Below are 14949 nucleotides of genomic sequence, written 5' to 3' on the forward strand. Positions count from 1 at the left end.
TCTGGACTGGACCTGCAGCTTAAAGCAGGATCTGAACCACTATGTTCTTCCTCTGGGAATCAAACCAGAGACCCCTTGATTACAAGTCCATCAGGGAGACCTGAGTACTAATTGTGCTGTGGCATAGTATATATACACACAGAACAGTTTATGATTTTACATCCTCAGTTTTAGATTTAACACAGTATCATGCCAAGGGATCTAAAAATAAAACAGACACATTCGTTTTGTTGTAAACTAAATTTTAGATGATCATATTTGGTACTTCAGGGACTACTTAATATTCCAACTAGAGTATGCAAACTAAATGATAACCATTTATTATAATGAGGAAATTTTAAATTTCAGGTTTACAGGATGATGCAACTGTAGTTATTTCAACATGGATATTAGAAACTTTTTAAGTTTGTTTCTCCTCTTTGTGATATGCTTGCACCAAGTTCAATGCACCTGTGAGTATCATCTTTATATCTGATTTTTTGAGATTTTTTATTTGTAGACTGTACGCTTTTTAAAACTGACAGTGGGAAGCTAGTTTCTTGAACTGTTTGGTATTGAAACTTCCTTTTTTATTATGTATAATATTTAGAATTGTGCACTTTTAAATTACAAAGTGGCATTCTGTAAAATATTTCGAAAGTGTCATTTTTTTCTTTTTTTAATCTTTTTTATATTTTTGCATAGCACAAATATTGTATGCAACAAATTAGTTTTCTGCTAATTCCTGCAAGTAATGAAAAAGAAGCCTGAATAAATTTTGCACAATTGAGAATCATAGCTGAAATGACGCATCTGAATGTACGAATCGTGGATTTTTTTTGCCCAAATGAAGTATGCTTCATTCAGAAGTATTTTATGTACTTTTGAACATAATATGCAAGGAAGGAAGAGGAATGGGTAAAAGTTCGGTATATCGGAGACACATTAAAATTGGATATTTTGTGTTTCGCATGGTTCATACTTACCAATTGTGTATTGCGGAACATAGTTCAAGGTGCCATTATGCTTTTTACATGAAAACAAAGACAATTTTTCACATACAGAGTGATTTTTTTTATTCCTTTTTTTTTTTTGCTTCCATAACACACGTTATGGCGGGCACATTTTGACTCAAGTTGTGGGTATGCAGTGTTTCCTACCTTCTTCACCGAAAAATACCTGCTATTGTGTTCGTTTTGTGTGAAAATTTTACATTAGCTGATGGATAGCCCCATGAACCATTCACAGATAGCCTCACAAACCATTATGCACGGTGGTGAGGGATAGCCTCACGAACCATTTCCAATAACGTTAGGTTAGGTTTGGTTCGGTTAGGCAAGCATAGTGAAAGAAAATGGAGTTGGAAACACTGACAGGGGCTTACGTCATCAAACATACGCAGCATGTAGTTCACGTAGCGAAAACAATGGCAATTGTGGGTCGGTGCATTATTTCTCTTGAAAAATACATGATTTCCCGATCAAATATATTCCACGATGAAAGAAAATACCTGAACGAATGTTGGAGAGCTTGCAGAAACTCATTTTCTTAAGTAGTTCTTGTGTAAAAATGAAGAAATGTGTCTCCGATATACCGAACTTTTACCGAGGAATGTGATGAACATTCACTATAATGTTGCTTGTGTTACATTTGTATGCTTCTTGTTCAACAAATTCATCATATTTTTGCAGTGTATTTTTATTTTTGTCATAGTTGTACATACGTTAATCACATTGCCGAAGGTTGAGTTGAGTTGAGTGCACTTTATGCACAGATAGGCTACTTAGGACTGGACCTAAAGTTTGAAGGAGGATCCAAACCACTATGTGCCTCAACCATGTATTGAACCTTGGACTCCTTGATTACAAGGACATTGGGAAGGTACTAGTATGCCATTGGCAAAGGTGAATGATAATTATGAAAGCAAACACTTAAGCTGTCACAGAGCTTTTCATGTAATATCATGAGTAGAGACCGGATGTTAGGCAAATGCCTATTTTTTCCTGTTAGAGAAATGATGAAAACAAATGTTGCGAAGGCCAGGGGGGAGGGGTTAACTTCATTTAAAGGCAATTTAATTTTGCCTATTTTGCCTATTTCATGCGATATTGCCTATATTATTTCATAAATGCCAGATATTGCTTATTTTAGGCATTTTCTTTAAAATTGGGACATGACTGAACTCTGTGCATACAATTTCCTGTTCCCAGGATTAGTTTCCGATGCGTCCAAGAAATTTAAAAATAACAGTTAGCGAGTTATTGCAGCTAATAAGGACTTGGACAAATTAAGGGCAATTCAACAAATTCTGAAAGGTGAAAATATACAAACCGATTTAGATCCACATGTTCTCGCGTGCTTTAAGTATGCTCCTGTAACATCTGTGGAGGTTGAAAGACCTTTTTCAATTCTAAAAAATGTGTTGTCCGATCGCAGACATAACTTGTTGGTTGATCACCTGAAGAAATACTTTGTTGTGATGTGCAACCACAATTAGTGCTTCATATTCAGAGACTGCCAAACCGTACAGTACAAACTTGAAATGCATTTAAACAGTTCCTTAGTTCGAACTGCTGTGTGGAATATATAGTGTAAATTTTTTAACTGAAATAACCCTGTGTGCAGTGATAAAGTGTATATTTAAATTATTTGCATACTGGTTGGAAGTAGCCAACAATTTCTTTTGTCAGACTATTGTGCGTAGCCATTATACAATGGAAAATTTTTGGCTGACGTGACTCCTGTTTGCAGTGATTTATTAAGTACAATATTGGACTGCCGTCTCTAATGATGAGCTCCTGGTTTATTTTAAGCAACTATAAGGAATGTACAGGTATTTTTCTATATTATTTAAACACCTATTTCTTTTTGTATGTCTATCTTCTTTATTTTGAGTTAAATTTCATTGCCTTTGTTATTGCCTATTTTACTGCCTATCTTGAAAATTATGTGTTTATATGTTTTTAGTGCCTAAACATCCGATCTCTAATCATGAGTCTACCACTTTACATGTTTGGCCACCAAAGTAGTCAACATCTGTTCAACATGTTATGAATGAGACTGTCCCAAATCCTCAAATTGTAATGTTCAGTATTAATGTTAATTACGTTTTTAATGTTGTTTTGACTTATACATGTTTGTTATATAGAAGGAAAAGCAAATATAAAGGAAAAGAAAAACATATGAAGAAGAGAAGACAAAGAGTTATAACCACATCAACAGAAGTCAATAAATACAAAATAAGTTTTGCACATGATTTGGAGTGCCTCTACTTTACTTGCTTTAAATATAATACAACAATATTATTTGTGTGGTTGATCATCCTGTAAGTTCAAGTGCAGTGTCAGTTATCAGATACAATAAATATATAAGTTTTATTCCTGCACCGTGCCCATGCAATCTAAGGCATCAGGCTTTGGGCTCATGTTATGGGATGCATGCAGATTCGAGTCTCATGGGGAAAGCATAACAACTTTTCTCCTGAGATTTCAGCCAGTCTATGGAGCTGGTGGTCACCCAGTGTTGGAAACCCCACAACAACAACTGGGTGTGTTCATCATATTGACGACAACCAACCTGTATCTGGTTGGGTGATCACCTACCTCTGCTGAGGCACGTGGGCATGAGGCCAGCAGTTGGTTGCACCACACAGGTTACTACATTATTTTTTATCTTGTTTTGGAGCAGCAAACACATCATATTGTACATGTTTCAGGGAATGAAGAACCACTGAGTCACCTAGGTCCCACTGCACCCGCCGAGGCCCAGGCTGCAGCTGTCGAAGCACTGATCCTACGCCTAATTCCAGACAAAGCATCTCTCTTCAGGATATCTGTAGATGCGAGCATTGGTCCAGAAGGAAGAGATACGTTCATAGTAAGTGCATCAGCAACAAAGTATCAAGTAAAAGCACCAAGTTTGTGTACAGACCTACTATGCAGCACCAACTTCTTATCTTTAACAATGAAAGATCTCATAAGTGAATGGTAAATTGTAAATACAGGGTGTCCCAATAAAATGTATACATACTTTGAATGATTATTTCTCTTGTAGTCTACTGTTGTTACAAGCATTAAAAAATCAGTTTTTTGTTGTAACTGTATCGTTAATCATGCTAAAAATAAATGTCTGATGAAGGAAGCATGTATTCTCCAGAAACGTCACAACAAAAAACTGTTTTTTTTTTTTTATGCTTGTAACAACCGTAGACTACAAGAGAAATAATTCTACAATGCAAGCAGTAAGTACATACGAGAAGAAAAAATATACTTTGAATTATTATAATGTTAGTTGTTATTAAGAGTGAGTTCATTTTCAAAATTTAGAATGATCTGAAGACATAAATAATTTTCTTTGTCAAATGCCTGTTTTCAATCTGATGACCATTCTCATCCAGGCACTGCTGGAAACCTGAAGCAATGGAATTGAAAACATCAAGAATCATTTAGTTTGGTATTTGGGTGCATTCTCATCCTGCCTTCAATTCGTCGACTCTTGCCTGGTTTGTGCTGTAAACTTTTATCTTTTATGCATCCCTATACAAGAAGTCTAGTGGCGTGAGGTCAGGTGAACGCAGTGGGTATTCATCTGAACCACTTCCTCCAATCCATCTGTTCTGCACATTTTTCCAAGTACCACTCACAAAAGTCCAGTGCAGATAATCTGCATTGAGAGCATGGACTCTTCTTGGAATGTAACATTTCCAATTCAAGTGCTTCAAAATGCAAAGGACACTTAATTTTCATGTTAACATATGTATACATTTTTATGGGACACACTGCAATCCAGTAGCGTGACATGACCCTGTCACAAGATGAAGAAAAGGATAGAGGAAACAGGTTTTTAAAAATTAATCACATTTTTTCTAAGATCGAATAGTTATGAATTTTATAGTGTTTTAGTGCAGTGTGGATGAGCAGTAAATAAAACATGTAAATTTCTAACATGTCTGTAAGTGCAGCTACAAAGTACTTTTATAAAAGATTTTTCATTTGGTCATGGAGCATCTAGTTCCATGTCCTGGATAAGTTCTGATATTCCTTAACTACTACTACACCAGTTACAGTAACTGGGCAATTGTTATTAATTTTATGATATATGTATTATACTTAAACAATCAACAAGACAGAGAAATGCAGAGAAAATGATGCATTTCTACATATTTAAGTTTAAAGAACCCCTTTAGTGCTGGATCTGTCAGAATTGCCATATTTACATCATTTGCCTGCAATTGCTTTGAGAACCTTTCTTTTCAATTACAGATAGAAAAGACAGACGATAGTGACACTGTAAACATTACAGGAACAACTGGTGTAGCTGCAGCTTGGGGATTCCATCACTACCTCAAATATTATTGTAATTGCCACATATCATGGGAAGCCGATCAGCTGATGCTCCCCGTCTCTTTGCCATCAGTGAGCTTAAATGTAACATCCAATGATAGGTAAGTGCAGAATTTATTCATTACATTGTTTCCATTCTGTTCTATATTTATCTTTTCAATGAGTCCTTGTTTTCTTGAGCCAGTTATTCTTTCATTGTTGTTTCCAGAGTTTGGTGGGTCTTCCTTCAAGTGCATTTACAGCGATCTTCCTTGTAGCCAGGTTGTTGTTTGTCCATAAAGTACAGAACCCTTTGTGCCTGCTCATGTATGATAAATAATGAAATACACCTGCTGAGGGTTAATCATGTGTGGCAGTATTACCATGCAGTTCATTATGTGAGACATTTGTTATGCAAGACACCACTAGACTTGACGATTGTAACAATTCAGGATATAATTAATTTTACTATGTAAGCATTCCAATGGAACTATACCACAGCTGCATATTATCCCATGTTACCTGGTTTACCGCCATTAAACCAACTTTCTTCATGTTTCGAAATTGCCGAAAACTTGAAGTTGTTGCACTTCTGTATTTGTTTTCTTGCATGCCCGCATTGGTGTTTTATTTCTATTATCTAATTAATAATAAATATTTTTTTAAAAAATAAGAATTGTTGCAGTAATACAGGATATTTGTAATTTCACATGAGATGATCATTTCACCACGTAGTTCATTTTTCTCAACAGTGTTGAAAAAAATAATGATAAATGTGCATTTTGCGTAATTTCCAGGATATTCAAACTACACAAAAGTGGTACAGTGGAACCTTGATAACTTGAACTTGAGGGGAAAAAGAAAAAATTCGAGGTATCAAGGATTTCGACTTACCAAGGTTTAATTTATTGAGAGCCAAAATCACCGACTTTGAGTTATAGAGGTCTAAAGTTTACTGCACCTTGACTTATTGAGGTCCATGTGACTAAAACTTCAAGTTGTAGAGGTGATTAGAGTTTAACTTCGACTCATAGAGGTTTTTCATACTCTACCTTCGAGTTACTGAGCTTAAACAGCATCCCAGAAACTGTACAAAAATTCGTCTTATCAAGGTTTTATTCGAGTTGTTGAGGTAAAATTAGTATTGAGTGTTATGGACAATTCAAGGGGATTACAAAAAATTCGACTTACTAAGGAATTCGAGATTTTGAGGTTCGAGTTATCAAGGTTGCACTGTATATGTTGTTTTTGCAGACTGTGGTAAAGTATTGGCCAGCATCGGTGATTAAGTTCCAACCAGTAGTTTCTAATACCGATACCCCTCGTATCGGCTAATATCAATACATCGGTTTTATGTCAAGGTCTGGTGTGGGACACATCCAGCTGCTGAGAGCTCTAAATTTGACCCTCCCAACATAACCACATATGCATTATTAGCCCTAAGCAGAATTCTGAGTTAGGAGGGCCAGGTTTAAAGCTTTTAGCATTTAGTATCAGCTGGTCATCTCAGCCCTGCCATATTATCTTCTTGCATTCCATAGGCATGTCCTTGCTTCAAGTCAATCCCTCCCTACACCACAGACGTTATGGATAGTTTTATATGGAGCTTCTCTGTATTCGTTTTCCATTTTCAGATTTCGGTATTACCAGAATGTGTGTACTGTGAGCTACAGCTTTGTGTGGTGGAACTGGGAGAGGTGGCAGAGAGAGATCGACTGGATGGCCATGAACGCCATCAACTTCCCCCTGGCCTTCACTGCGCAGGAAGCAATATGGCGACGAGTCTATCTTCAACTCAATTTAACCGAAGAAGAGATTAATGAGCATTTTACGGGGCCTGCTTTCTTTGCATGGTAAGGTAAAATTGTATTGTCGTTATTACATAAATAGGGAAAGGGTGGTATTAGACTAAATATATAACAACACATATTCGTTACGTGTATTAAGACCACCAAAATTTGTATAAAAATAATCATCCTGGCAAAGAAATTAATGTCAAAAAGATAAAATTTCATTTAATTTGTTATTAATATTGCTTTTCTGCCACTTTTGGCTAATTTTGATGATGTGGATGAGTAATGAAATTGATGAAGGGATGCTCACGAAGAACACAAATGCCCAGGATGGGATTTGAAACTGGGACGCCTGGTATCATAGCATACTGTGCTAACCAAAACAGTAAAGAATTGAAATATAATTAAGCCTTGTTTCCATATTAAAACAAATAAGTTGCTGACCAAGGCAGTTTATTAAGATAAAAACACTTAACACCTAACATTTGGACCCTGTATCAGGGTCTTCCTCAGAAGAAGAACTAAACTAAAATGATAAATATACTACAGACAGAAAGATTACATACACATAGCAGGGTCACAAGCCACACAACAACAAATCAAGTTGACAGTCCTTATCTAGGAAGATTTCTCCAAAGGAATTAAACATATCACCTCCTGACAGTTGTTGACTAATGGGTCTACTACACTGACAGGTGATTGGCAGGTCAAGATTAGCAAGAGTCTAGAACCACCTGCATACCACTCCCCCTCCCCTCCTGCCTTTTTGGTTATGGATGAATACCTCCTCCTCTGGTCTTCTTCTTTTCTCTTCTTCCTTCCTTCTTCATACTTCTTTTCTCCTCATTCCTTTTCTTCATCCTTTCAACTTTCTCTAACACACTCTTCCATTCCTTGTTTATCTTGAGTCCTCCATTCCAATTCATGATGTCTTCTCCTTTCTTTTCTATTTCTTTGGCCTCCTTCCATTTTCTCACTAGTTCTCTCTTCTCTTTTCCTATTCGCCTAGCCGAATCCCATTCAACTTCATGTCATGTTTCTCTAGTGTGTTTGAATATGGCATTCCTGTCTCTCTTCAATCTCACATCATCCATGTGTTGCTTTAACCTGTCTTTAAGTCTCTTCTTCGTTTCCCCTATATATACACTTTCACATCCTCTCCACATCACCTCGTAGATAATCCCTTCCTCTTCTTCCTCTCTCTTTTCTTCCTTCTTCTTGCTGGCTATACTTAAAATAGTGCATCCTCCCTTCCTGTAAGTTCTTATACCCACTTTCCTCAGCACTTTGCATATCTTGGTTGGAGATGGTTTGGTATAAGAAGTATGGGCGATGCCACAGAGAAGATATGCAAAGTGCTGAGGAAAGTGGGTATAAGAACTTACAGGAAGGGAGGATGCACTATTTTAAGTATAGCCAGCAAGAAGAAGGAAGAAAAGAGAGAGGAAGAAGAGGAAGGGTTTATCTACGAGGTGATGTGCAGAGGATGTGAAAGTGTATATATAGGGGAAACGAAGAAGAGACTTAAAGACAGGTTAAAGCAACACATGGATGATGTGAGATTGAAGAGAGACAGGAATGCCATATTCAAACACACTAGAGAAACAGGACATGAAGTTGAATGGGATTCGGCTAGGCAAATAGGAAAAGAGAAGAGAGAACTAGTGAGAAAATGGAAGGAGGCCAAAGAAATAGAAAAGAAAGGAGAAGACATCATGAATTGGAATGGAGGACTCAAGATAAACAAGGAATGGAAGAGTGTGTTAGAGAAAGTTGATAGGATGAAGAAAAGAAATGAAGGAAAAAGAAGTATGAACAAGGAAGAAAGAAGAGAAAAGAAGAAGACCAGAGGAGGAGGTATTCATCCATAACCAAGAAGGCAGGAGGGGTGGGGGAGTGGTAAGCTGGTGGTTCTAGACTCTTGCTAATCTTGACCTGCCAATCACCTGTCAGTGTAGTAGACCCATTAGTCAACAACTGTCAGGAGGTGATATGTTTAATTCCTTTGGAGAAATCTTCCTAGATAAGGACTGTCAACTTGATTTGTTGTTGTGTGGCTTGTGACCCTGCTATGTGTATGTAATCTTTCTGTGTATAGTATATTTCATCATTTTAGTTTAGTTCTTCTTCTGAGGAAGACCCTGATACAGGGTCGAAACGTTACGTGTTAAGTGTTTTTATCTTAATAAACTGCCTTGGTCAGCAACTTATTTGTTTTAAAGAATTGAATATTTATTGAAAAATAAAAAAGAATGTTAGATCCAGTTAAAGTTTCTGATTTATATAATCCTTGACTTCCAGTAGTCTTGCAGAAGTAATTAACCCTGAATTATACAGAGCATTCAAAAAGTTCCCACACTCAAAATTTAAGAATTTTATGCTAATAATTTATTGAACTTGTCAATGTAATGAATACATACATTTGTTAACTACATCTTGAAATACACAAATAATAATTTGTAAACTAAACTGCAATCTCTAAGATGAATAACACACTGACAAGACGGCAAACCACTTTCTGCACATTGAAATACACAAAAATAATACTGAAACTAAAGTTGAAACATCCTACACTGCTCTTTTACCTGGTTCCAGATCATTGGGAAATAGACCTCCATTTCACCACACATCTTTCACATGATGTAAACTAACACGAGAAATATGCTTCCAAGAAGGCAGTTCGCTGTGCATTGTCGACAAACTGTGATTGTACGTCTCACACCGAGGATTGTAACATCGGCACTGCTCTAAATATAACATAAACTCATTCTTCAAGGTCATACCAATCCCTACCGACAGCCTTGCCAACTCATTCAGATGAATGCCTTGGTACCTTGTTTTAAAAGTTATGAGTGTGGGGACTTATGAAATGCTCTGTACAAAAATGTTTCATTTTAGTACTTGATAAGTCTTTCTGGGAGAAAACTGAAATGAAATACCATCCAAAGAACAAAAGGACAGTTTGTATTATTTTGTAATACACAGGAGTGGTTTTGTAACATGTTAGAAACAAAATGTTTGTTTGAGCTTGGCTGTCGGAATAGAGTTCACTAATGTTGTAATTTTGTTCACATTCCAGGGGCAGGATGGGAAATATGAGAGGTTGGGGAGGTCCACTTTCACAGAACTGGCATCAGACAAGGATTGCGCTTCAGAAGATGATTCTGGACAGGATGAGGGAGTTCGGAATGGTCCCTATTTTACCAGCATTTGCAGGACACGTCCCACGTGCTTTTAAAAGGTGTGTGTTTGGACGTAACCAGTTAGTTGTATTACAGTTGGAAGTAACAGTTTTTTTTTTTTTTAAGAAATTATAACTATAACTAGCTACTTTTAAAAGTAACTACCTTTAACTAAAGCTAAAACTCCGTGGCACAACAGCCCTCGAAGGGCCAGGGCCTAGCAGAGCTGCTTTTCATTGGGTGACACATGGTCATCACATCGGATCCCATCGCCACTGTTTTTCTGGCTTTCGTGTCCGGAGCTCACTTCTTCTTGAAGTAGCTTCACAATTGTCCTCATGATGCCAAAATCTTGCAAGCACCCACAGGGAATCAAACCTGGGACCGCTCGCACCAAAGCCGAGAGCGTTAACCACTTGGCTACTCAGGAGCTCTAACTACCTTTAATTGCAATGAAGTTACTTTTCTGCAATAGAGGTAACATTATGAGGACACTTGAATAACTTGAAAATTTGTAACATGGGGAAAGATCTAAATTTGGTAACTCTATGTCTAACTATGTGTCTTCTCTGGATGCTAAGGTGAAATACTTTCATGTAAGCTAGGCTTAGTTGCATGCTATATTTGGAACATCCACACTTCATTGTAATTTGTCATTTCTAATTGTTTTGGGTGGATTGATGCATTCATTTGGAATGTGGTAGTCGAGCTAGAAAGAAGTCATTGTCTAGGAAGTGGATCTTGCACATGGTACGACAAGCATGTTGTTACATATAGTAACAAAAAATCAAACTCGATTACTTTCCGATCACTAGTGTTTGAGATACTTCCATTATCATTTGACAACTATAATTAGTAGGAATTTACCAATATGAAAATTGGACATTACTAATAATTAGAGCTCAGAAGTTGATGACCTAAAAGATTTCAAAATATGACCTACAGAATGACCTTAAAATTATTAAAAAATGACCTAAAAAAATTTGATCTTGAAATGAAAGTATTTTTTTCATAAATTACAGGAGAGTAGTTGAATAATTTGATAAATCCCATTTTTTGGTGGTTTAAACTACCTCTTTATTTTTACTTCAAGGTTACATAAAATATGCCAGAAGGTTTTTCTGTATGCCCTTCACCTCATTTCAGAGTGGGCCTTGCACGATTTAGTAAGCAGTCAGTATCTGAAAATGCAGTTGTGTTTTGCATAGATCAGATTGCATATATCTATATATTTTATGTTGTAGATAATTTTACTTTAAAACCACAGATTAAAGTGATAAAAGTGGCCAGCAAGGAAACCTCAAAGTATTTTAAGTTTGCTGGAGGAAAAATAAATTTACCAGAATTAATTGTTTAATCCATTGCCAAAGATTTCTTTTATAATAATATTGTGCTTTTCCATTGACAATATTTTCAATTCATGGCGAATTTGCTAAGAAGACCATGTTATGAAATTGAAATATGTAAGTTACGCAGCAAATGCATTTAAAATTGAGAAACGACAGGACAAGAGCAAAAGGGAACCCAAAAAATGTTCTTAATAAATGGCAACAAAAACTGCAAAAAATGTCCTAAAACCCAAAGAAGGGTGAAAAATGCAATATAGAAACAATGTTTCCTGCTTCTAATTGAAGGGAAACAGGCCACTATCAGGTGTAGCATTGTCTTCAAGGCCCAGAATGAAGATGATTTTCCATTAACCTGGGAGAATGCATGCGACTTCTTATGTGAGGAGGCGTGCATGGTTAAAATGACCATGCTTGAATATTTAGGTTTATTGGGTTTGTTTCATCATATTTCAAAATTTGTTTTATTGTATTTTATTGTTTCCTTCTTTCTTTTGTATATTTTTAAAGTTTTTTAATACAATGAATAAAACTATTGACAGTTTTCAATAGTTTAATACACTTTTTAAATAAAAATTTATTGTTCTCTATTTTTGTACGAATATAATATGCAAAAAAAAAACGTGATTTTACAAAAGATTAATTAGTTATTGTTCTTGTTCATTTTTATTATTGTAAGAATACAATGTAATTATGAAACAAACATAATTTTACATAGGTTTGATGCAAAGGTTGTAGATAGAACAAAATTATGATAGTATAAGGTATTTACAAATGTAGTATATTTTCTATGCTTACTACTTTTTTAAATTTATCTATTTCATCTTTTTGCTCCACATCCACTTCAACGCCATTAAGATTTTCATTTGCACATTTCACACATTAAAAAGAAATATGTGTTCATAGCAGACGTAGAGTGAACAGTGCATGCATTTTCTATCTTCACCAAAAAGGTGTCGTCGTTCTCTTTCAAATTGCCTTCGAAGCTCTTTGTCATATTGTTCCTCCTTCTCAACGCTTTCAAGAAGCCTATGAATTCGATCTTCTTCTTCTGGGCTCATAAAATACAGGAAAAACCAATAAAGATCTATTGTTAAATCTGTAGCACAAGAAAGCGTGCACGGTCAAAAGCACCGCAGATGAAAGTGAAGTGTGCCTTTTAAATGGTAGATGGCCAACCAACACGTATAATGCAAAAAGGCAAGCAAATAAAAAAAATTGCAGTCTAATCCTCTCCACACACATTCTCCCGGATTAACTTCCTAACCTTGCTAATAATAATGAAGCATATGAGTTTTGGGTCAGTAGTGTAAAGGTATTGCATAATACAAATTCTAAAAGAAATATGAGAATCTACGTACAAGGTCTGGCTAAAAAGAAACGAGACTTTCAACCCTGTTTTCAGTATAGAGGGAGCAATGGGGAGCGGATGCGTGCGAAATTACCCTGGGTCAGTCACTTGTAGTTAGTCTGTGAGCAGTGCTTGAAAGGGGAGGTCCGCAATTGTGTTGCTGTAAATTGGCAAATATGAAACTCGAGCAGTGCATTAGCCTTAAATTCCTGGTGAAATTGAAGAAATCACCAGCTGAGTGTGTGTGATACTGTTGCAGGAGGTGTATGCTGATAATGCAATATCACGTGCGCGTGTGTTTGAATGGCACAAACACTTCACCGGGGGATGCGAGGTCGTTGAGGATGATGAAAGGCCGGGTCGCCCTGTCACAGCAACAACAAAAGAATATAGTATGGCAAACGTTATTGACATTGTTTGGAATGATCACGTCAGATTTTGAATAATGCAGACAAAGTGTGCATTGATAAAGAGTCGGTGGACACTCGCTCGGTGATTTATTTAATTTCACCAGGAATTTGAGGCTAGTGCACTGCTCGAGTTTCATATTTGCCATTTTACGGCAACATGATTGTGGATCTTCACCTTCAACCACTGCTCACAGACTAACTACGAGTGACAGCGACTCGACGTTCTGTAGCCATCTTCTTGAAGCTTCAAGGTTTATTTCCCAAGCATGCGCTCTCCACTGCTGCACGTATACTTCCAAGAAGGTTGGGAGTCTCATTTTTCTTTTTTAGCCAGACCTCGTATTAATTAGCATCCTGCTTGTTCTCAGTGCGTACTTTTTGACTTCATGTGTCAATTGTTGCAGATACTAATTTAGAAGTATTGCTATGTATTTTATCTAACACATTAAATTTCCTTTTTCGTTTAGTAAATTATTTTGAATTTCATGGCTCATTTTAGCATGGCTTAAAACTATATAAAATTGAACATGTATATGTTTTTCCAAACTATATGTAAAACTGTTTAAACTTTGTTATGATTGTACAATATGTGTGTGATGATGTGGGGCGAGTGGGAATTGGAATACATGTGTATTTCGTTACTAATTAATTCACTTTAGTTGGTTCCAACTCACTTTTGCCACTAATTGCACCACATTTAGGGTGGGTTCAGTAAAGCTAAAAAATATGACTTTCAGTAATAGGTTTGAATTATTATTTCAAGTCCATCATATGTACAGGTGGTCTACTCAGTGGGATTCAAACCACTGTGCAATGTGCCTCCACCGGGTATCAAATTCGGGAACCTTTTTTCATATATAGGATAACAGTAGTAATGCTGTCATAATTAAATACATTATGGGGATTATGACATGACCCGGGGATGAGGCACAATTGACCTTGGCGTGGATGGGCAGCCCTGCATTTTAGTGAACAAGCGTTAGCAATATCAGGGAGTAGTTATATGGAAGAGACAAACATTGGCTCATGAATTGAATGAGGTTTACTTAATTTTATTTTCGTAATGATAGTGCAGAAAACATCTGTTTGAAAGGACGATTCTTAGTGCTATTTTCTTTATTCCAGACTGTTTCCTGATGCTAATATGACTGCAATGGGGACATGGAATAATTTTGCAGATCAGTACTGCTGGTAAGTTTGTATAGTGGAAGGGTGGTCTTTCATTACACTTCTCTATGCTGATGTTGTGTCAAAGCATTCTCTGCGGTATGTATATAAAAAAGGAGATGTTATTCGGTTTTTGTATATTTGCATTTTTTGGTTGTTTAAATCACTTGTTTATCTCCTTCATGTAATTGCAACAATGAAGATTAATGATATTTTTCGCAAGTTGCACATAATTATTGTTCATTTGTGTAAGAAATGGAAGACCATTAAAGAGCAGGTGTGGTCTAGTCGATAGGCCACATGTGAGACCTGGGTTCATTTCCTGGGATAGGTGATCTGAGGCTGGAATTTTTCCAGCCTTGTCCCTGCATAAAGTTGTTCTGGGGCACACCCAGCCTCA

General features: G+C 36.5%; 1 protein-coding gene across 8 annotated transcripts in view; it reads left to right on the forward strand.

The window, feature by feature from the left end:
• The window catches only part of Naglu (N-acetyl-alpha-glucosaminidase), a 78529-nt gene that overhangs the window by 7230 nt on the left and 56350 nt on the right, over positions 1 to 14949 (forward strand). For all 8 annotated transcript variants that reach the window (XM_083133114.1, XM_083133113.1, XM_083133120.1 and 5 more), the window contains exons 2-7: positions 349 to 452; positions 3695 to 3855; positions 5241 to 5422; positions 6935 to 7153; positions 10173 to 10334; positions 14508 to 14573. In XM_083133114.1, coding sequence (XP_082989240.1) covers positions 383 to 452; positions 3695 to 3855; positions 5241 to 5422; positions 6935 to 7153; positions 10173 to 10334; positions 14508 to 14573 — 860 coding nt within the window. In that variant the 5' untranslated portion in view covers positions 349 to 382. The remainder of the gene's footprint in view (positions 1 to 348; positions 453 to 3694; positions 3856 to 5240; positions 5423 to 6934; positions 7154 to 10172; positions 10335 to 14507; positions 14574 to 14949) is intronic.

The sequence above is a fragment of the Lepisma saccharinum genome, chromosome 12 (assembly GCF_977018435.1).
Source record: "Lepisma saccharinum chromosome 12, izLepSacc3.1, whole genome shotgun sequence".
NCBI classification, from domain to species: domain Eukaryota; kingdom Metazoa; phylum Arthropoda; class Insecta; order Zygentoma; family Lepismatidae; genus Lepisma; species Lepisma saccharinum.